Source organism: Podarcis raffonei, chromosome W, assembly GCF_027172205.1.
Source record: "Podarcis raffonei isolate rPodRaf1 chromosome W, rPodRaf1.pri, whole genome shotgun sequence".
Classification (NCBI taxonomy): Eukaryota; Metazoa; Chordata; class Lepidosauria; order Squamata; family Lacertidae; genus Podarcis; species Podarcis raffonei.
Window position 1 is genome coordinate 14351599 of NC_070620.1, and position 24127 is coordinate 14375725.

At 43.8% G+C, this 24127-nt stretch overlaps 1 protein-coding gene across 1 annotated transcript; it reads left to right on the top strand.

Annotated features, from left to right (window-relative positions):
- Nucleotides 1-10540: 10540 nt before the first annotated feature.
- On the top strand, nucleotides 10541-13967 carry LOC128405935 (uncharacterized protein K02A2.6-like). Its single transcript, XM_053372974.1, has one exon. It carries the CDS (start codon nucleotides 10603-10605, stop codon nucleotides 13606-13608), a length of 3006 nt encoding a protein of 1001 aa, XP_053228949.1. The 5' UTR covers nucleotides 10541-10602; the 3' UTR covers nucleotides 13609-13967.
- The last annotated feature ends 10160 nt before the right edge of the window (nucleotides 13968-24127 follow it).

Here is a 24127-nt window from a genome sequence, read left to right on the forward strand (position 1 = left end):
AGGAATAATGTTCAAAATTCTCCCCTCCGCCCCTGCTAAGCGGAGGGGGATCCTTTTTCTTTAGTGTTGAATTAGAGTCTTTCAATACGTCTTTCAAAGTTTCTACTTTATATTCTCTTTGCTTTGTCCTGTCTACAAATCAGGAGAAGCAGACTTCCTGTTGATACTTCCCCTTTTCAGTGCCAAATTGCTTAAAAATTTGTATAAATTTCTCTTCTTACCCCTACTCACGGGTAGTTATTTTCAGTCCGAATTTCCAGAAAGGAATCGACGCTCTCCGACAATGGCTTGCGGCTTCGCCCCGTGAAGACGGTACGATGGTGCGCGACTCTCAGCTCCGCGCCACTCACCCCCGCTCCGTTCAGAAGCCTTTAAAATGGCTCCCTTGCAGTCGGGGGGGCGCAAATGGAGCCCACCGAGCCTTCACGTTCGCAGGCTTCACCGCCTGCGATTTCTTTGGGTCTCCGCTTCGCCGCAGCGGCCAGACCCACGCTCCACGGGGCCGGTTCCCTCCGGAGCTCAGAGGGAACCCGCCATTAATCGCTGGCATCGACCGGAAGTCTCTAAAAGCCTGAAGCATTTTTGTTAGGGATTGTAGGAAAAGACCTGCCAAGGAAAATGAAGAATATATTTATGTATGCGACAATGGCGGTAAGAGTCTTAATAGCACAAGGAACTTCCCATTCTTCTTTGAAGTCACAGTTGTCCTTGTCACGTAGTTTATGCGTCAATTTTGCCAGTTCCACATAGTCCATCAATTTTTCTTTCCACTGTTCTTTTGTCAGGGTTTCTTCATTCTTCCATCCTTGTGCTATTAAGACTCTTACCGCCATTGTCGCATACATAAATATCATCAAATAAAATAAAACTTCAGGGAACAGAATATATATTTGGTAGGAGTCTATGTCCCTAATGATAACAAATCAGAATTTTACAAAAAAAAAAAAAAATAGAAACAGACCTATTGGAGTTCACAGATCAAAAAATCATTATAATGGGAGAGTTGAATGGAGTGCCATGATTAGAGATGGACAGAACTATTCGAAAATAAAGGAGACAAAGGAAGGGAAGCTTCCCAAAACTTTCTTTGATATGGCCCAAACTTTGAATCTGGTTGACATTTGGAGAGTAAGGCATTTAATGGAGAAGCAGTTCACATACTATTCTCATGCCAATAAGAGCAGCGCAAGAATTGATGCAGTTTGGATTACTAAAGAGGTGGAATTAAAAGTTAGGAAAGTTGAGATAGATCCGATGACCTTGTCGGACCACAACCCAGTGGTTATGGAAATGCAAAAGGAAGAACGGTCAACTTTTAGATGGAGCCTTAATAATGATTTATTGGATGATCTTTTTTAAAAAAAATATATTTATTGAAATTTTCCACTTTAATACATTAAAAAAATCAAAAAGGAAAAACAAAAAAGTTTAAAAACACATAGAGTTCACAATCCTTATTTTTCTATAACATATTTCCCTGACTTCCCCACACCTCCCCTTCTTATATTCCAATTCAAATTGTTAGTTCAGCAAGTTCTTATCCCTATTTTTTTACCTTTTTCTATTTAGTTCATTTTAAAAAAGCCAATTTTACCTTATAAACATCAATATTTATACATCAGTACTCATTCTTAAAACCTTTTTCTAAAGTCGACCCAAGTTCCCTTCCATGACTTCCCCAATCTTCATACAAATAACAAAACAGAATTAAAACAAAAACAGATTATAATTATGCACTCTTTGGATTCCCAAACTCCACCCCCCCTTTCCCGGTTTCAATCCCCAACAAATGTCCATCAGTCTTAATCTACTATCAGCCTGGAGATCTCACGTCCGAGGCTCTTAATTCTCTCTCAATTCCTCTCTGCCGGTTTTTTTGATGGTCCTTAATATTAAACACCAGATCTCGGAGAAGCTCTAGCCCAATGGGATCCATGTTTCTTCCAGCCAGACCTCCATACTTAAAAGTGGAGCCCAAATCTTTTTTCTTACTCCTTTCAAGTCCAAATGTCCCCAAAGCTCCAACTTCCACCTTAATCAGATTTGTAATCCTTGGATCTTCAGATCTCCACATTAGGAGATCTCTCCATTCTTCAATCTCCAATTCAAACCAGATTTTCAACATCCAGTTCTTATTTTCCTTTGTAGCCATCATGTCAGGCCTCTGGCTCTCCTTTGTCATCTGCAGCATTACAGCTCCTCCTTCCTTTTCATCAGGAACAACATATATCTCTTTCTCCACACTCTCAAAGCTCTGAAGTTTCTCTTCTTGTCCAGCTGCATGGACTTCCTGAGTCAAGTCCTTATCAAATTCAATGAGTTTATTTACTGTTAAATCCAGAGTTGCAACATTTGTAGCCAAAACATCAATTTGGCCTTGTAACTTTCCCAAGAGAACAAAAACTCTGTCCAATTTAGCTTGTATTTTCCCTCCTTCAGCCATTCTTGTAATGTCCCAAAACCCCCTCTAGAGGGATTTTGGTTACTTAATATTCCTTCCAGTTCAAATCCAAAAGTCAAGTTAGTTTGTATCAGTTCTTCCTTGTTTTCAACAAATTATAACCAAATTGTAACAAATATAACCAGCAGAGACAACAGAAACAAAGTTCTCTTTTTTAGCCTTGACAGCTAATTTGACAGCTGTCAAACTCTTCAATACCTCTTCAACAGGCTCTCTCGCGGATCACTCCCGGGTCCGGGGGGGTGGCACTTCAGCTCCCAAAATTAACTCTTATCCTCCAGTAAGATTTCTTATACTGCCAAATTGTGAAATTAATGTCTTTTACCCAATAAAAAAGAAAAGATTCTCTCGACCTTAGTTAGCAGGCCCTTGCTTTAGATTATTTACAAGACGGGGAGACGGACTGTTTGCACCTTCCCCGATCGTGCCTAATTCAAAAAAATTTTTCTTTGCAAATCCAATTTCCGTACTACTCACGGGTTGTTGCTTTAAAGTCCAATTACTCACAAGAAGAAGTCAGCGCTCTCCGGCCATGGCAATGCGGCTTCACTCCGCAGGAGAAGCAGTCGACTCTCAGCACCGCGCCGCTCACCCCGTCCCCTGTTCCGAAGCCTTTAAAAAGGCTCCTTCGCAGGTCGGGGGGGGCGCAAATGGTGCCTGCCGAGTCACCAGGTTCACAGGCTTCACCGCCTGTGATTTTTAAGGGTCGCCGCATCGCAGCGGAGCTCGGAGGGAATCCGCCATTCGCCGATGGTGCTAACCTGGAAGTCCGATTTATTGGATGATCAAGAATTAGTAGACAATATTAAAAATAATAATAGAAGAATATTTTAAACTGAACTTAAACAAGGAAACAAAAATCCAAACTGTATGGGATACTGGTAAAGCGGTCATGAGAGGTCTTTTTATACAACAAAATGCTGGGGGGGGGGAGAGCCAGGGAAGCAAGGAAAAAAGAAATTTTGGATGCTATATCAAAGAAAGAAAATGAATTAGGAAAAAAACCAAATAAACAATCAATAAAACAGACAATAAAATTATTATAATCATAGTATTCAATGATAATCAATGAAGAAATAGCATGGAAAGTTAAAAAATGAAACAGAAATTCTTTGAACATGCAAACAATCCTGGAAAATTGTTAGCATGGCAATTAAGGAGAAATCAACAGATGAATCATATAGGTAAAATTAACTCCAATGGGAAAGTTTTACATAAAGCAAAAGAAATAAGGGAAGTCTTTTTAAAATATTTTCAGAATTTATACAAAAGAGGAAATGAAAAGGCAATCAACATACAAGAATATATAAAAAAGAGTCATCTGCCAAAAATAAAACAAGAAGAGATGGTATTCTTAAATACACAAATAACAGATCAAGAAATCTCCGTTGGAATAAGTCAAATCAAGGTGGGCAAATCACCAGGACCAGACGGATTGTCAGCAAAGTACTATAAAAAAATTAAAGAACAGCTTGTAAATCCAATGAAAGATATAATGAATGAAGTACTAACAGAAGGGGAAATTCCAGAAACATGGAAGGAAGCTTATATTACTTTGATTACAAAACAAGATACATATTTGACCTTGGTCAAAAACTATAGAACTATTTCATTATTAAACTGTAGCCTTACTGTGGCCTTACTGGAGTTCACTGATTGGATCTGCGTTGCTCCGTGACGGGAGGAAGGAAGTCAAAATGACACCGAGTTGGTTCAAAGAAAGTTTATTCTGCTCTCCGGATAGCAGAAGGCACTTGCGTGGTGGGTCCACAGCAAAGTCCAAAGAAAAGACAGGAACAAAAGCTGATTTTAAACACTCAGATAACAGCTCAAGAAGTATTAGCGGCAAGTCTCCAGAACCAGATGGATTAATGGCAAAATATTATAAAAAGTTAAGTGAACAATTGGTAAACCCATTGAAAGATGTGATGAATGAGATTTTAAAAACAGGTGAAATCCCAAAAACATGGAAAGAAGCCTATATTACAGTAATTACAGTAATTCCAAAACAGATTCAGATTTATTGCAAATAAAAAATTGTAGGCCTATTTCTTTATTAAATAATGATTACAAATTATTTGCAAATATATTAGCTATCAGCTATCAGACTGAAAAAAATATTAGGTGAGTATATACCATATTTTTCGTCCCATAGGACGCACCTAGTTTTTTTGGGGGGAAATAAAGGAAAAAAAGTTTTCCTTTATTCCCCCCCCCCAAAACCAGGTCGGGGAAACCAAACCAGGTCGGGGAACAGCGGTATGGCGGCGCTCCACCTCCCCACTGTCCCCCGAGCTTGTGGGGCTGGCCGATGTCTGCCCGAAGCGCAGGGCGCTCTGCTTCAGTGCGCCCCGCGCTCCGTGCAGCAGGCTGCTATCCGCAGCCTAGGGTGCCCTGCGGGAACTCCCGCAGGGTGCCCCAGGCTGCGGATATCTGCCCGGCGTGAGGGGCGCTCTGCTTCAGGGCGCCTGCGCGCCGGACAGCAGGCTGCTATCCACAGCCTCGGGAGCCCTGCGGGAACACCAGCAGGGCTCCCCAGGCTGCGGATGTCTGTCCCGCGCGCTGGGCGGCAGGCTGCTATCCGCAGCCTCGGGAACTCCCGCAGGGCTCCCCAGGCTGCGGATGTCTGCCCGGCGCTGCTTCAGGGCGCACCGGACGGCAGGCTCCCGCGGGCTCCCCAGGCTTGCTGATAGCTTTCTGAAGCCAGGAGAGCAAGAGGGGTCGGTGCGCACCGACCCCTCTCGCTCTCCAAGCTTCAGCGAAAGCCTGTATTCGCCCCATAGGGTGCACACAGATTTCCCCTTCATTTTTGGAGGGGAAAAAGTGCGTCCTATAGGGCGAAAAATACGGTACATCAAGATCAGGTAGGATTCCTCCCAGGTAGACAAATGAAAGAGAATATAAGAAATATTCTGAATGTAATAGAATATCTGGAGGTAAAAAATGAAGGGGGAAAAACAGCAATGATGTTTATAGAGGCTGAAAAAGCCTTTGACAACGTTTCTTGGGATTTTATGAAAAAAATTGCTTGAATAAATTAATTGTGGATTTAAATTTTTAAAAGGAATACAAGCACTATATTCAGAACAAAGTGCTAAGATAATTGTAAACCAGGTGATAACGAATGAATGTAAGATACAAAAAGGAACCAGACAAGGATGCCCGCTATCACCGCTGTTGTTTATTCTGGTCCTGGAAGTACTTGCAAGAAATATAGGAGCAGATAAAGAGATTACAGGGATAAAAACTGGAAAAAATGAATTTAAATTGAAAGCTTATGCTGATGATTTAGTGATTATGGTGGAGGATCCAAAAAACTCTCTCCCTAGAGTTATAGAATTTGGGGAAGTGGCAGGATTTAAATTAAAGACAAATAAAACTAAGTTATTAGTTCAAAATCTGAAGGAAGAAGAGAAAAAAGAGTTGATGCAAAGTATTGAGATAGAAATTCATTAAAAAAATATTTAGGGATATGGTTAACAACAAAAAATATAAATGTGTACAAAGACAATAATGAAAAAGTGTGGTCTGAGATAAAAAGGAATTTAGAAATATGGAGTAGAATGAACCTCTCTCTGTTAGGAAAAATAGCAGCGATAAAAATGAATGTATTGCCAAAAATGCTCTTCCTTTTTCAGACAGTCCCAGTAATGGTTAAAGATGATTGCCTCAAAAGGATATTTCCAAGTTTGTCTGGGGGGGGGGGGAGGCCAAGGATTAAACATAAGATACTTACAGATACAAAAGAAAGAGGCGGCTTTGCTCTCCCAGATCTTAAATTGTACTATGAGGCTGCATGTTTGGTGTGGATTAGGGACTGGATAAAACTGGAAAAGGAAGAAGCATTAGATTTGGAAGGTCATGATAATAGATTTGGATGGCATGCATACTTATGGTATTGGAAAGGGAAAGTGCATAAAGGATTCTACAATCATATAATTAGGAGATCACTAATGAGGGTGTGGGAGCAGTGTAAAGATTTAATAGAACAAAAAACACCCTGGTGGTTACCACCAATTGAAGCTTCTTTACTCAAACCGCTTGGCAAAAAGGGGAAGCAGCCTACATACAGAGATTTATTGAGAGATCAAGAAGGGAAATGGAAATTAAAAGTTTATGAGGAAATTAAAGACCATTTTCAGAGTTGGTTACACTACAGACAATTATATGAGATGTATAAGGAAGATAATAAGAAAGGGTTTAGCTACACAACTTCCAGATTTCAAAAGGAAGATATAGAAGAAGTAAAGCTGCTGAAGAAAGCATTTATTATTCTGCTAGAATGGGAAACAAAAGATGAAGAGGTCAAATCAGTCATGATCAAATGGGCACAAGATATAGGACATAATATACAATTTGAGGACTGGGAAAATTGTGGAAAGTAGATTTGAAATTTACAGATTGTTCTTTTTTAAAAGAAAACGATGTACAGATGGTATAATCACAGCAGTACAAATAGCAAAAATGTATAAAACTGGGTCAAATATATGCTGGAAATGTAAAGAAAAAGAAGGTACTTTTTATCATATGTGGTGGGAATGTAGAGAAGTTAAAAAAAATTGGGAAATGATATATAATGAATTAAAAAAAATGATTAAAATGACATTTGTAAAAAAATCAGAAGCATTTTTATTAGGGATTGTAGGACAAGACCTGCCAAGAAAAATAAAGAACTTATTTTTGTATGCTCCAACAGCGGCAAGAGTCTTGTTAGCACAAGGATGGAAGAATGAGGAAACCCCAACAAAAGAACAGTGGCAAGAAAAACTGATGAGCTATGCGGAACTGGCTAAATTGACATATAAGCTGTGTGACAAGGACAATTGTGACTTCAAGGAAGAATGGAAACTTTTTACAAATTATTTAAAAAGACAACAAAATGACTTGGACTCCTTGGCAGGTTTTGAATAAACATCCACAAATTTATTAGTAGAACATATGATAGATAAGGCAATGATATGACCAATTAATAACATGCAGAGAACAATATGTTTGAAGAAATCAGAGAGGGGTGCTGAGCGAAGTCCTTGGTGGGGGGGAGAGGGAGGGATGGGGCAGGGAAAGGGGGGGGGAATAATGTAATTGATTATTTGGATTGATCATTTGGTGTGTTGAAAGTGTTTAATAAAAATTATTTTAAAAAACAAAATGTACAAGCTGTTACAGAATGCTCAAATAGAAAAAGGAAAAGGCCAAAATAAGATGGGAGCAGGACTTATGTTATGTAATTGAATATAAAGAGTGGAAAAAACTGTGGACAAAAAATATTAATTTTACAGCATGTTATTTAATAAGAAAAAACTACCTGAAAATTCACCATAGGTGGTATTTTACACCAGAGAGATTGGCTTCCAGGTTTTCATTCAATATCTCATGCAAGTACTCCATTTCTTCCACAAACTCCTCAGCTGCTGGTTCTGCCAGCACCTCTTCCCTACCCAGAAAGTCCCTGGGATGCACACCATAGTTTGCCACGAAAGGTGCATTGCCTGTGGATGTATGCACTGCATTATCGTACGCAAACTCAGCCAGGCTCAACTTCTCTACCCAGTTGTCTTGGTAGCATGTATAGAACCTCCAGTATTTTGCAAGGTGGTATCGGTCCTCTCTGACTCTGCGTTTGTCTGTGGGTTCCTAGCTGAAGTTAAGCTAACCTCCACCCCTAACAACTGCATCAACTTCCTCCAGAAATGCGAAGTAAACTGACTTCTGCGATCCGTGATTAGCCTTGATGGCATACCGTGCAACTTAAACACGTGATCCCAGAACAACCCTGCTGTCTCCTGTGCGGAAGGTATCTTAGAGAAAGGTACAAAATGCGCCATCTTTGTCAGCACATCTTGTTGTTGTTTAGTCGTTTAGTCGTGTCCGACTCTTCGTGACCCCATGGACCAGAGCACGCCAGGCACCTCTGTCCTCCACTACCTCCCGCAGTTTGGTCAAACTCATGCTGGTAACCTCGAAAACACTATCCAACCATCTCGTCCTCTGTCGCCCCCTTCTCCTTGTGCCCTCCATCTTTCCCAGCATCAGTGTCTTCTCCAGGGAGTCTTCTCTTCTCATGAGGTGGCCAAAGTACTGGAGCCTCAGCTTCACGATCTGTCCTTCCAGTGAGCACTCAGGGCTGATTTCCTTAAGAATGGATGCGTTTGATCTTCTTGCAGTCCATGGGACTCTCAAGAGTCTTCTCCAGCACCATAATTCAAAAGCATCAATTCTTCGGCGATCAGCCTTCTTTATGGTCCAGCTCTCACTTCCATACATCACTACTGGGAAAACCATGGCTTTAACTATACGGACCTTTGTTGTCAAGGTGACGTCTCTACTTCTCAAGATGCTATCTAGGCCTGTCATTGCCCTTCTCCCAAGAAGCAGGTGTCTTTTAATTTCGTGGCTGCTGTCACCATCTGCAGTGATCATGGAGCCCAAGAAAGTAAAATCTCTCACTGCCTCCATTTCTTCCCCTTCTATTTGCCAGGAGGTGATGGGACCAGTGGCCATGATCTTCGTTTTTTTGATGTTGAGCTTCAGACCATATTTTGCGCTCTCCTCTTTCACCCTCATTAAAAGGTTCTTTAATTCCTCCTCACTTTCTGTTGTGTATTGAGTCAAAGGATTTTATATCTGTATTATTATTGTCTGTATTTGCATTAGGGTAAAGTAACTGCCTTTTGGTTCCAGAGGGTACAGCTACTATTGGTTCATTTAAGCTGCTGTATTTGGATCCTCTGTCTTATTGGTTTCCTCCAAAAGGCAGGACTGTGATTGCCTGATATTGTTCCCTCCAAAATGTATCCTTTCTAGCTAGTTCCCTGTCCCTATAAATGTAGCTCTCCCCTCCTCAGTTCTCAGTCTTGTTTGCTTTAATAAAGAAGTGTTACTACAGAACTGTCTCCAGCATATTATGTCAAGAGAGCTGAAATCACAAACCCCATGTCACAACAACTGGCGACGAAAGTGGGATTCGGAATGCTGAGGAGCGGTTAAACGCAGCCCTGCCTCAGAGTCCGGATTGTAGCTAAGAACAAGACTCACTGGCCAGCTGAGAAGACGACCCTGCCCACAGGACAATGGAGAGTCCAAGGGTATTGGAGCCCTTCCAGCCATCAGAACCCCACACGTGGGAAGACTACGTCGAACGCTTCGAGTTCTTCGCAGTGGCTCAAGGGATCACCGATGCCAGCAAAAGAAGGGCCACATTCCTGAGCTACTGTGGGCCTGAGACCTTCAAGCTGGCCAAGGCATTGCTTGCTCCAGCGAAGCTAAGTGAGACACCTCTCAAAGATATTCTTGCCTGCCTGACAAGCCATTTGGCACCTACTGAGACCAAGATGGCCCGGCGGTTGGAGTTTCATAAGAGGCAGCAGCGTGCTGGGGAGTCTGTATCTGCATTCCTAGCTGAACTGCGGAAGCTCGCTCAGCACTGCGACTTCCAAGATCTGGAAGAGACTCTCCTGGATCGGTTTATCGGTGGTCTGAGCAGCAAGAAAGCCAGAAGACGCATCGTGGCTAAAGAAGAGGTTACCCTTGCTTCAGCCTTGAAGGAGGCCACCGCTACGGAGAATTATGAAAGAGAGGAGCTTGATGCCAGTCGCAAGGCCCCTAAGCCACAGATAGAAGTTGCGCATGCCATGGACGAGCTAGAGGCTACTCCGAGCCAAAGCCCAGTCCGTGGGGTCGAGTCAGTGCATCAGGCCTGCACAGTGCACAAAGATCACCGAGGCAGGTGCCCTGGTTGTGGCGGAAACCATGAGCGGAAGAGTTGTCGTTTCCGGGATGCTATGTGCCGGACGTGCGGGAAGACAGGTCACATCGCCAGGGTCTGTAGATCGGCGGCGTTGGGAGCGACAGGAGCACCTAGACTGGAGCATCGCAGACCGTCCACGGCAAACCATGTTCTAAAGGTCTGCCACTACGTAACGGAGATCAACGGGAGGGTCGTGCAGTTTCCAGCGCAAGGCAAGGCACACGTCAAGGTGAAGATTGAGGGTCAGCTGTGCGACATGGAGGTGGACTCCGGATCTGGATTCACTATCGTGTCGGACCAGACCGCGAGGACATTCTTCCCCAGAGGTAAGTTGCCCCCTCTGGAGCCCTTCCCGGCAACTTTGCAGTCATACTCAGCGGGCCGCATCCATGTCATGGGAATGTGTGCCGTGAGAGTACAGTTCCGGGACAAACAGGCGGTACTCAAACTGGTGATTGCGAAGGGCAGTCGCCCCAGTCTCCTGGGCACTGACTGGTTCCCCGCCCTGGGACTGAGTATATCAGGGCTTAATTCAATCCAAACCTGCCCTGAGATGAGCGAGGCATTATGCAAAGAATTTGCTGGTCTCTTTAATGGAAAACTGGGTTGTTATAAAGGGCCCCCAGTTGACTTCGAATTGGACCCTGGGGTGGCCCCAATCCGACTCAAACCAAGGCGAGTGCCATTTGCACTGCAACCCAAGATCGAAGCAGAGCTGGATAAATTGGTCAAGCAGGGAGTTCTCTCACCCGTGGACTCTGCTAAGTGGGAGACTCCAATCGTCACGCCCCTTAAAGCAAATGGGGAAGTCAGGATCTGTGCAGATTACAAATGTACTATCAATAAGGCACTCAGGGGAAACTCATACCCCATTCCAGTCGTATCACATCTGTTGGCTAAACTGGCTGGGGGCAAGGTGTTCGCCAAAATTGACCTGGCACAAGCTTACCAACAGCTGCCAGTAACCCCACAATCAGCGGAAGCACAGACTATTGTCACACATAAAGGGGCGTTCAGAGTTAACAGATTACAATTTGGAGTTTGTGTGGCCCCAGGGATTTTTCAAGGGCTCATGGAACGCCTGTTAAGAGGTCTGCCGGGGGTCTTGCCATTTTTTGATGACGTTTTGATTGCTGGAAAAGACCCACAGGAACTGGTTGCGCGTGTCCGTGCAGTGTTGCTCAAGTTCAAGGAGGTGGGGTTGCAACTGAAAAAGGAAAAATGCAGTTTTGGGGTGCCAACTGTGGATTTCTTGGGGTTTAAAATTGATGCATCAGGAATCCACCCCACAGATGCTAAGATTAAGGCCATCATCGAGGCACCACGACCACAGAACAAGACGGAGTTGCAGTCATTCCTGGGACTTATTAACTTTTACCATTCGTTCTTACCCCAGAAAGCTTCGGTAGCTGAACCATTACATCGACTGTTGCAGAAAAAGAATGTGTGGCGATGGGGGCAGGGGCAGCAGAAGGCTTTTGACTCCTTGCGAGGAATGCTGAGTAGCAGGAGCGTCCTTGCTCATTATGATGAGTCGAAGCCGCTGGTCCTGGCATGTGATGCCTCTCAATACGGCCTGGGGGCGGTGCTGAGTCATAGGGAACCGGATGGGTCGGAAAAGCCCATCTCTTTCTATTCCCGTACGTTGTCGCCCACGGAGCGCAACTATGCTCAAATTGACAAAGAGGCGCTTGCAATTGTGGCAGGGATCAAAAAGTTCCATGATTATGTGTATGGTCGCCATTTCTCCATTGAAATGGACCACAAACCACTGTTAGGGTTGTTCAACCCGAACAAACAAACGCCACAAATTCTCTCCCCCAGAATGTTGCGTTGGTCTATATTCCTGAACGGGTTCCAGTACACCTTGACCCATGTGCCGGGGAAACGGTTGTGCCACGCTGATGCGCTGAGTCGATTGCCTCTTCCTGGCGGGAGCAATGAGGATCCTGCTCCAGCGGAGCACATAATGATGCTGGAAACACTTCCGGGGGCTCCTGTAACGGCTACTGATATAGCTGAGAAAACAAGGAAAGATGCTGTTCTCTCCCGTGTGCTCACTTGGGTGGGGAGGGGGTGGCCAGGTGGTCCGCATGAAGACAAATTCAGGCCTTATGCGACAAGGCAGCACGAGTTGTCCATGCATAAGGGTTGTCTCCTGTGGGGAGATAGGGTGATCATCCCAGCACCACTGAGAAACAGGGTTCTTGAGACGCTTCACATGGGACACCCGGGAATGGTCAGGATGAAGTCGCTAGCCCGATGTTATGTGTGGTGGCCTGGAATGGACCAGAACATAGAACAATGGGTACGAACATGCAAGGCATGCCAAGAGGTGCGGCCAGAAGTGGCCAGAGCACCAGTTCACTGGTGGGAGCAGTCCAGATCTCCCTGGAGCCGGCTGCACTTAGATTTTGCTGGGCCATTCCAGGGGAAGGTCTTTTTGGTTATCGTCGATGCATATTCCAAATGGTTAGAAGTGGCGATGGTCCCTAGCATGGCATCAGCTGCCGTAATCAAGGTGTTGAGGCAGCTGTTTGCAACCCACGGGTTACCTGAGACCATTGTATCAGATAATGGGGCAGCTTTTGTATCCCAAGAATTCAGGGCATTCTTAGCTGATAACTTCATAAGAGGGGTCACATCCGCGCCCTTTCACCCATCCTCCAATGGGCAGGCTGAGCGCATGGTAAGAACAGCCAAAGAATCCATTGCGCGCTTAATGGAGGGTAACTGGTCAGCTCGCATCGCGCGAATGTTATTTTTGCAGCATGCGACGCCGTGTACTGCGACGGGCAAGTCGCCAGCTGAGCTGCTCTTGGGTAGAAGACTGGTAACGGTGCTGGATTATGTCCACCTCGATAAAATGCCAAACCGTAATTCAAGAGCAACCCCCCAGGCTGAGGCTGACACAACAAGGTATCTCGCCCCTGAAGATCTGGTCTGGGTGAGGAACTATTCACGAGGTTCGCGGTGGGTGGCTGGTGTGGTCACCCGGACTAGTGGACCTGTGTCCTATTATGTGACCTTGGAAAATGGGCAAGTTTGGAAGAGACATATAGATCAGCTGAGGCGCCGGGCGCTCAGCAGGGAGGGGTCAGATAATTCATCCCTGGCTAACGACGCAGAGCTGCAAGACCAGAGTGAAAATGGCCCAGAGGTGCAGTCACCAGGGGCTTCAGCAAATGAACCAGGGTCTGCTAGTCCTCAGGATGACGAGGTACAGGTAGGGGACCCTGCGATGTCTGGGACTCCATCTGTTCCTGACGAAACCCCTATAGCACCCCCTCTACCACAGGTAACATCCAATCCAGAACCGGCAACACCTGTTGTCAGGAGATCAAGTAGAAGTTGTAGGACCCCACAGTACCTGAGAGATTACGTCTGCGGTGCTCACTAGGGGGGGGAGGGGTGTTGTGTATTGAGTCAAAGGATTTTATATCTGTATTATTATTGTCTGTATTTGCATTAGGGTAAAGTAACTGCCTTTTGGTTCCAGAGGGTACAGCTACTATTGGTTCATTTAAGCTGCTGTATTTGGATCCTCTGTCTTATTGGTTTCCTCCAAAAGGCAGGACTGTGATTGCCTGATATTGTTCCCTCCAAAATGTATCCTTTCTAGCTAGTTCCCTGTCCCTATAAATGTAGCTCTCCCCTCCTCAGTTCTCAGTCTTGTTTGCTTTAATAAAGAAGTGTTACTACAGAACTGTCTCCAGCATATTATGTCAAGAGAGCTGAAATCACAAACCCCACGTCACAACACTTTCTGCCATCAAGGTTGTGTCATCTGCATATCTGAGGTTGTTGATATTTCTTCTGGCAATCTTAATTCCAGCTTGGGATTCATCCAGCCCAGCCTTTCGCATGATGTATTCTGCATATAAATTAAATAAGCAGGGAGATAAAATACAGCCTTGTCGTACTCCTTTCCCAATTTTGAACCAATCAGTTGTTCCATATCCAGTTCTAACTGTAGCTTCTTGTCCCACATAGAGATTTCTCAGGAGACAGATGAGGTGATCAGGCACTCCCATTTCTTTAAGAACTTGCCATAGTTTGCTGTGGTCGACACAGTCAAAGGCTTTTGCAGTCAATGAAGCAGAAGTAGATGTCTTTCTGGAACTCTCTAGCTTTCTCCATAATCCAGCGCATGTTTGCAATTTGGTCTCTGGTTCCTCTGCCTCTTCTAAATCCAGCTTGCACTTCTGGGAGTTCTCGATCCACATACTGCTTGAGCCTTCCTTGTAGAATTTTAAGCATAACCTTGCTAGCGTGTGAAATGAGTGCAATTGTGCGGTAGTTGGAACATTCTTTGGCACTGCCCTTCTTTGGGATTGGGATGTAGACTGATCTTCTCCAATCTTCTGGCCACTGCTGAGTTTTCCAAATTTGCTGGCATATTGAGTGTAGCACCTTAACAGCATCATCTTTTAAAATTTTAAATAGTTCAGCTGGAATACCATCACTTCCATTGGCCTTGTTATTTGCAGTGCTTTCTAAGGCCCATTTGACTTCACTCTCCAGGATGTCTGGCTCAAGGTCAGCAACCACACTACCTGGGGTGCACGAGACATCCATATCTTTCTGGTATAATTCCTCTGTGTATTCTTGCCACCTCTTCTTGATGTCTTCTGCTTCTGTTAGGTCCTTACCACTTTTGTCCTTTATTATGGTAATCTTTGTACGAAATGTTCCTTTCATATCTCCAATTTTCTTGAACAGATCTCTGCTTCTTCCCATTCTGTTGTTTTCCTCTATTTCTTTGCATTGCTCGTTTAAGAAGGCCTTCTTGTCTCTCCTTGCTATTCTTTGGAAATCTGCATTCAATTTCCTGTATCTTTCACTATCTCCCTCGCATTTTGCTTGCCTTCTCTCCTCCGCTATTTGTAAGGCCTCATTGGACAGCCACTTTGCTTTCTTGCATTTCCTTTTCATTGGGATGATTTTCGTTGCTGCCTCCTGTACAATGTTACGAGCCTCCATCCATAGTTCTTCAGGCACTCTGTCCACCAAATCTAAATCCTTAAACCTGTTCCTCACTTCCACTGTGTATTCATAAGGGATTTGACTTAGATTGTATCTTACCGGCCCAGTGGTTTTTCCTACTTTCTTCAGTTTAAGCTTGAATTTTGCTATAAGAAGCTGATGATCTGAGCCACAGTCCGCTCCAGGTCTTGTTTTTGCTGACTGTATAGAGCTTCTCCATCTTTGGCTGCAGAGAATATAATCAATCTGATTTCGATGATGCCCATCTGGTGATGTCCATGTGTAGAGTCGTCTCTTGTGTTGTTGGAAAAGCGTGTTTGTGATGACCAGCTTGTTCTCTTGACAGAACTCTATTAGCCTTTGCCCTGCTTCGTTTTGATCTCCAAGGCCAAACTTGCCAGTTGTTCCTTTTATCTCTTGCCTCCCTACTTTAGCATTCCAATCCCCTATAATGAGAAGAACATCCTTCTTTGGTGTCACTTCTATAAGGTGTTGTAAGTCTTCATAGAATTGGTCAATTTCAGTTTCTTCAGCACCAGTAGTTGGTGCATAAACTTGGATTACTGTGATGTTAAAAGGTCTGCCTTGGATTCGTATCGAGATCCTTCTATTGTTCTATCTATCGTATCGAGATCATTCTATCTCCTCCTCCTGGAGGAGGAACCGGCAAGCCACTCCAGTATCCTTGCCAAGAAAACTCCATGGACAAAGTCAGCACATCTACCACCAGCCAAATAACCGGGGGGTTTTGTGACACTGGCAGGTTGGTGATAAAATCCATGGGTACCACTTTCCATGGTTTACTTGGGGTGGGTAACGGTTGTAACAGCCTGGCTGGGGCTGTCCTTTGCCCTTTGGCTCTCTGACAGACTTCGCACCCCCTCACGTATTCTGTGGTGTCCTCCTTAATCTTGGGCCACCAGAATTCCCTAGTGACTAGATAGATGGTCTTACTGTGACCAAAATGCACAGCAGAGGGGCTATCGTGATGCTGCCTGAGGACTTTGGCCCGTAGCTCATCTCCCAGCATGTACAGCGCCCCCTTGTAATACAGCAAGCCTCCTCTCTCTTCAAAACCTCCATCCCTACTTCTCCCTTGGCTCAATTCAGCTAACTTCTTCCTTGCTGTAAAAGTGGTGTCTCCCCTTCACATTAACACCCCGGCACAGTTGGCTTGATATTTACAGTTTTTATTACATATGTACAAGAAACAGCTACAGTTCAGGATTATGTGTCCGAACCTGTTGAGTCAGATTTGGGGAGTGACTTCCTTCGATTCCCCCGCCAACAAAGGAGGCAGGGAAATTGCGCGAGACGTCTTTGACCCTTACGTTTCATTTCCCTCCTTGTCTGTGCTGATTTGAAAGCCCCCTCCCTTCCAGAGTCTGAGCTCCCTTCCAGGGCCTCTGGGTGATGGAAGGGCTCTGCAACATCCCTGAGCCCTTCCTTCTCGTGGCTAATCTCTGCCCACTCTTCCGCTTCCTCTGTCCCTGGGCGGTGGAAGGGCTCCACAGCATCCCCGAGCCCCTGCTCCGCCTCTTCTGTCACTTCCTCCTCCGAATTCTCACTGACACTTGCATACTCATCAGCAGCAGTTAACATCTGTAGCTCCCTATCATTCACTACCATTGCTGCACACTGCCACTGCTCCTCCAAATACTCCGGCTTTCTCAACAGAGCGTCTGCTTGAGCATTTTGCTCCCCTGGCACATACTATATCTTAAAATTGAACCCAGCAAAGAATTCTGCCCACCTGATCTGCCTTTGGTTTAACTGCTGAGCTGTCTTCCAGTATTCCAGGTTCTTATGGTCTGTGTGAACCTTTATCTGCTGTTGCGCACCTGCCAAAAAATGCTTCTAAGATTTGAACGCTTCCAATATTGCTAAGAGTTTGTGGTCCCAAATCGTGTAATTCTGTTCAGAGCAGTTTAGCTTCCTAGCGTGAAAGGCGCATGGCCTCTAGTTTCCTTGCCTATCCTGCTGCAGTAATAATAATAATAATAATAATAATAATAATAATAATAATAATTTATTATTTGTACCCCGCCCATCTGGCTGGGTTTCCCCAGCCACTCTGGGCGGCTTCCAACAAAGATGAAAGATACACTAAAATGTCACATATTAAAAACTTCCCTGAACAGGGCTGCCTTCAGATGTCTTCTGAATGTCAGGTAGATGTTTATTGCTTTGACATCTGATGGGAGGGCGTTCCACAGGGCGGGCGCCACTACCGAGAAGGCCCTCTGCCTTGTTCCCTGTAACTTGGCCTCTCGCAGTGAGGGAACCGCCAGAAGGCCCTCGGAGCTGGACCTCAGTGTCCGGGCAGAACGATGGGGGAGGAGACGCTCCTTCAGATATACTGGACCGAGGCCGTTTAGGGCTTTAAAGGTCAGCACCAACACTTTGAATTGTGCTCGGAAACGTACTGGGAGCCAATGTAGGTCTTTCAAGACCGGTGTTATATGGTCTCGGCGGCCGCCCCCAGTCACCAGTCTAGCTGCCGCATTCTGGATTAGTTGTAGTTTCCGGGTCACCTTCAAAGGTAGCCCCACGTAGAGCGCATTGCAGTAGTCCAAGCGGGAGATAACCAGAGCATGCACCACTCTGGCGAGACAGTCTGCAGGCAGATAGGGTCTCAGCCTGCGTACCAGATGGAGCTGGTAAACAGCTGCCCGGGATACAGATTTGACCTGTGCTTCCATGGACAGCTGTGAGTCCAAAATGACTCCCAGGCTGCGCACCTGGTCCTTCAGGGGCACAGTTACCCCATTCAGGACCAGGGAATCCTCCACACCTGCCCGCCTCCTGTCCCCCAAAAACAGTACTTCTGTCTTGTCAGGATTCAACCTCAATCTGTTAGCCGCCATCCATCCTCCAACCGCTTCCAGACACTCACACAGGACCTTCACTGCCTTCACTGGTTCTGATTTAAAAGAGAGGTAGAGCTGGGTATCATCCGCATACTGATGAACACCCAGCCCAAACCTCCTGATGATCTCTCCCAGTGGCTGCATGTAAATGTTGAAAAGCATGGGGGAGATGACAGAACCCTGAGGCACCCCACAAGTGAGAGCCCAGGGGTCTGAACACTCATCCCCCACCACCACTTTCTGAACACGGCCCAGGAGGAAGGAGCGGAACCACTGTATGACAGTGCCCCCAGCTCCCAGCCCCTCAAGACGGTCCAGAAGGATGTTATGGTCGATGGTATCAAACGCCGCTGAGAGATCCAGCAGAACTAGGATCTCAGTAACACCGCTCCTATGGCCCAATCTGGTACATCGGTTTCTATTCGCATGGGCTTTTGCAGTTCCACATATATCAGGTACTCTTCTGAGGGAAAAACCTTTTTCAACCTTTCAAAGGCCGCTTGCACCTCCGAGGTCCAAATGAAACATTTCTTGCCTCGTAAGCAATCTGTAATGGGTGCAGTGATTTGTGAGTAATTCAGCACAAATTTACGCTAATAATTGCTAAATCCCAGAAATCTCTGCAAATCCTTCTTTGTCTTGGGCTGCTGCCACTCCAGAATGGCCTGCACCTTTTTCTTGTCCATGTGAATTCCCTGTGCAGAGACGCAGTAGCCCAAGAACTCTACCTGCTTAATGTGGAACTGGCACTTCTCTAACTTGGCGTACAACTTGTGCTCCCTCAACCTCTTCAGGACCTCTGTGACATGCTGCACATGCTCCTCCTCCGTGTTTGAGAAAATAAGAAGGTCATCCAAATAACAGACACAGTTTTTTAAAAGTACCAGCTCCAGCACATGCTGAATGAATGCCTGGAAGGTCACTGTGCCTGATTGTAGCCGAAAAGGCATAACCAAGAACTCAAATGAACCAAAAATGGAGTAAAAGGTGGTTTTCCACTCATCCCCTTTGCGTATTCTTATCAGGTTGTAAGCCTCCCTTAGATCTAACTTGGTGAAGATTTTTCTGGTATTCACCCTCTCCAGCAAATCCCCTGTACAGGGCAAGGGGTACCCCTTGGGGCGTGTTTGGCTGTTCACGGCCCTAAAGTCACAAACGAGGCGTTTTTTGTTGGTATGTCCCTTGTTTACAAAAAAACCTGGGGATCCGCCTGCTGCATGGGATTCCCTGATAACCCCCCCTTTTAAAAAATTTCTCATTGAACTCTTTCAGAGCTTGTGTTTCTGCTTCAGACATAGAATATAGTTTCCCAGGCAGTAGTTGGGCCTCCAGGATTAGATCTATCTTACAATCGTATGGCCGGTGGGGGGGGCAGCTTGTCAGCTTCCTCTTTGCTGAAAACATCACTGTAGGCCGCGTAGTGGGGGGGGGGATGGTCAAATCCGTCCCTGTTCCTCCTCCCCCTTCTACTTCAGCTTGATTTGCCTCCACTTGCCTGCACCCCCCACCTCCCAAACAATACGGGATACAATGCGAAGAGGCAAAGGTGAGTGACCGTTGATAAAGATTTGAACTTTATTTTCCTGTAAAGAAAGTGGGGAAAGGAATTGGAAATCCACTGCTTAGATTCTGGGAACGGACTGCCTTGAAAATGAATGCCGCATTGTGAAAGGCACGCAATAAACTGCTTTTGACAGCTAACTCTGCAAAAAAAAGATACAGTGTTTCTGGCTGACTTCTCCTGGTTTTAGAGTAACTTTAAAATAGTTGGAATTGATACAGTCGTCTTTTTTGATGAACTGGGGGACTTAAAAAAGTTATTTTTTAAAGTTACAAGTTTGGCTGCAACTGTGTCCCCCTAGAGGAAGTCGGACATTGTTACAAAAATAATTGAGCCAGGGAATTTTCCACTTCATAACAAAGCCCAGCTGTGGGAGCGACCTTGGACTTATCTGGAGTGGTATGGCAGACGGGAAAGAAAAGTTAGATTTGACTCAAGAGAAAATATTGAGGTCTGGCAGAATTCGCACAGACATTGGGCCACAAAGAAGACCATCAGCATCTGGGGCCTCTGGGGTATCTGGACCATCAGGGGCTGTACCAGTACAAGCGAAGTCAAAAGGAATGTCGTCTGAAGAGGTTTTAGCTTTGGCATTAGGGAAAATTAATGAATCATTGGAAAATTTAACCAGGCAAGTAGCTGAAACAAATATACAGGTGGCTGAAACAAATAAACAAGTAGCTGAGGCATCAGCAAAAATTGACCAGAATACTACAAGCATAAATAACTTGGGACAGCAGGTGAATACCAATACACAGGCTATTGAGAAATTGCTTCAAGAATCTACTCAGATTCGAAAGACTGCTGAGGAAGCAAAGGAGATAGCAACTGCCACTGAAGAGAAGATACCACCGATACACAGACGACTGGACAACTACGGCTTGATGCTTTCCATGGTTGAATTGAAGGAGAAACAAACCAATTTGAGGATCAGAGCTGTACCTGAACTTGAGAAGGAGAATTTGGCTGACTTTCTTACTAAGGAATTTATAGACTTTTGGCAACTAGATTTGGGAAAGGAAGAATTCAAGATAGTAAGCGCATATAGGCTTGGAAGAGGAGGAAAGAAGAATAAAGTGAGAGACTGCCTTATTACTTTTCAAACTAAAGAGGAGAGAGATAAAATCTTGAATTTGCACTACCAAAAGACCTTGGAAATTTATCAGTCAAGTGTTGAGATTTTTAAGGATATCCCGAAACATCTTTTGGACCTCAGGTCTAACTACGGAGAGCTGGTCGCTTTGTTGAGAAGTAACAGAATCCTTTTTAGGTGGGAGTTCCCTCAAGCTTGTCCTTTAAATACAAAGTAAGGAAGATAAAAATAAGATCACTGGACGACAAAGATAGATTTTTGAGAGACCGTGGAGAAGACTTGCAGAAAGAAGCGGAAACAGGGAAAGAGCCAAGAGCACGGGAAAGTGGAATATTAGACATAGCAAACTTATCTTTTGGATTACCTGGTTCAGAGAAAGTGACGCCACCGACAGATCAAGAACAGATACTTGGCGCCGTTGGAGGAAAAATAAAGTAATTACACTATGGCTCTGCAACTATTAAGCTGGAATTGTAATGGTCTAAATTCCCCCCAGAAAAGGAAAAATGTTTTTCATTTATTGAAAAAGGAACAATTGGACTTGATTTGCCTACAGGAAACACATGTGATTAGGTTACATAGAAAAGTACTGATTAATAAAAGATTGGGACAAGAGTTTATTTCATCTGATAAAGTAAAAAAAAGAGGAGTAGTGATTTATGCAAAGGAGAGATTATCACCGAAATTTATTTTTAAAGACGACCAAGGAAGATATGTGGCAATTGAAATCCAAATTCAAGGAGAAAAATTCTTGATAGTGGGAATTTATGCACCAAATGAGGGGAAATCCGAATTCTTCAAAAAGTTGCATGAGACTTTAATGAACTACATGGACTATAATTTGATCCTGATGGGAGACATGAACGGAGTAGTATCAACAAACATGGACAAGGCACAAAGACAGGTGGTCACCAAGGATGGTAGACTACTGAAAACCTTTTTTGAGATGACAGACAATTTGGATTTAGTTGATATTTGGAGAGTAAAGAATCCCCTGGCTAGAGAGGGAACTTTCTTCTCTGAAGCCAAAATGACATGGACCAGAATCGATCAAATATGGGTAACTAGTGGAATGGCTCCAAAGATAAAGAAGGCGGAAATCTGTCCAAGAACTTGCTCTGACCATAATCCCGTGAAGATGGAGATGAAACTGACTTCCACTGGTTCTTTTAGATGGAGGATGAATGACACCTTATTTAGAGATGAAAACGTGATTAAGAAGGCCCAAAAAACTATGAGAGACTATTTTGAGATAAATATGAACACCAATGTTGAAAAAAGAGTAATCTGGGACGCAAGCAAAGCCGTTATGAGAGGGTTCTTGATACAACAGAATGCAATTAAGAAGAGAAGTCAAAATGAGAAGAAAGACAAAATTTTGGAAAAAATAAAAGAAAGTGAGAAGAAATTGAGAGCAAAACCAAAGTCGCAAGAGATCTTGAGAGAAATAAAGTTATACCAAGTACAATATATGAAAATGATGAATCAGGAAATAGAATGGAAGATAAAACAAATGAGACAAAAGACATTTGAATCAGCTAATAAATGTGGGAAGTTGCTAGCTTGGCAAATGAAAAAAGACAAAAATTAAATACTATTACAAATTTAGAAGTGGAAGGAAGGAACATACAGAACCCAACTGAGATTAAAAAATGTTTCCAGAGGTACTTCAAACAATTATATACACAAGGGCCACAGAAAGAAGTTGATATAGATCGATTTTTGAAGACAAATGGATTACAAAAAATCTCTCAAGAAAGTAAATTAATGTTGAACTGTAAAATATCTTAACAGGAAATAGAAGATGCCATTCAGAACATGCAATTGGGCAAATCTCCAGGACCAGATGGGCTGACTTCAAGATATTACAGAACTTTAAAAGAATGGTTAGTACAACCTTTAAAAGAAGTCTGTAATGAAATACTGGAAGGGGAAAAGGTACCAGAATCGTGGAAAGAAACATATATTACACTTATACCGAAAACAGAAACTGAAAAAACTCAGCTTAAGAACTACCGCCCCACATCACTACTCAATGTGGATTACAAATTTTTTGCAGATATTTTGGCCAAGAGATTAAAAAAAGTGTTGATGGAAGAGATTCATAAAGACCAAGCAGGCTTTCTTCCGAGTAGACATTTGTCTGATAATTTGAGGAATATAATTAACATTTTGGAAAAGTTAGAAGTGAATATTAACACTAAAGCAGTCTTAATATTTGTGGACGCGGAGAAAGCCTTTGACAACATTTCTTGGAGTTTTATGAAGAAAAATCTACAGGGGATGGGGGTGGGAGAAGGATTTGGAAACGGTATAAGTGCAATTTACTCTGAACAAAAGGCCAAGCTAATTGTTAACAATGAGGTGACGGAGGAATTTAAGATAGAGAAAGCGACACAACAAGGTTGCCCAATTTCCCCATTGCTTTTTATATCAGTCCTGGAGGTTTTGCTGAATATGATTAGAAGGGACCAGTTGGTTAAAGGTATACAAGTCGGAGCTAAACAGTATAAATTGAGAGCATTTGCAGACGATTTAGTACTGACATTACAGGAGCCAGAATCTAGTACTAAAAGAGTTTTGGAACTGATTCAAGATTTTGGTCAGGTTGCTGGATTTAAATTGAACAAACTAAAAACAAAGGTTTTGGGGGAAAAAATTAACAGAGAATGAAAGAGAGAGGTTTCAGAATGAGACAGGTTTAACAGTGGTTAAGAAAGTGAAATACCTGGGAATTAATATGACTGCCAAAAATGTGAATTTATTTAAACATAATTATGAAAAATGTTGGGCGGAAGTGAAAAAAGACTTGGAAATTTGGTCAAATTTGAAGCTTTCATTGCTAGGCCGTATTGCTGCGATAAAGATGAATGTATTGCCAAGAATGTTATTTTTGTTTCAAACATTGCAAATTTTGGACAAAATGGATTGTTTCAAGAAGTGGCAGAGAGATATTTCTAGATTTGTCTGGCAGGGCAAGAAGCCCAGAATAAATTTTAAAATTTTAACAGATGCAAAGGAAAGAGGTGGATTTGCCCTGCCAGACCTTAAACTGTATTATGAATCAGCAGCTTTCTGCTGGTTGAAAGAATGGCTACTCCTTGAGAACACAGACATTTTGGATTTGGAAGGCTTTAACAATGTATTTGGTTGGCATGCATATCTGTGGTATGATAAGGTCAAAGCACATAAAGCATTTAAAAATCATATTGTCAGGAAAGCACTATTTAATGTCTGGATAAGATATAAAGATTTACTTGAAAATAAAACCCCAAGGTGGCTGTCACCGATGGAAGCAAAGGCTCAGAAAAAGCTCAATATGGAGGCCAAATGGCCGAAATATTGGGAAATTTTGGAACAAGCAGGAGACAAATTGAAATTGCAGAGTTATGAAAAACTAAAGAATAAA

Bases quoted from the DNA above. Each gene is read 5' to 3' on its own strand.
- LOC128405935 (XM_053372974.1), top strand. From the start codon at position 10,603: ATGGGAATGTGTGCCGTGAGAGTACAGTTCCGGGACAAACAGGCGGTA.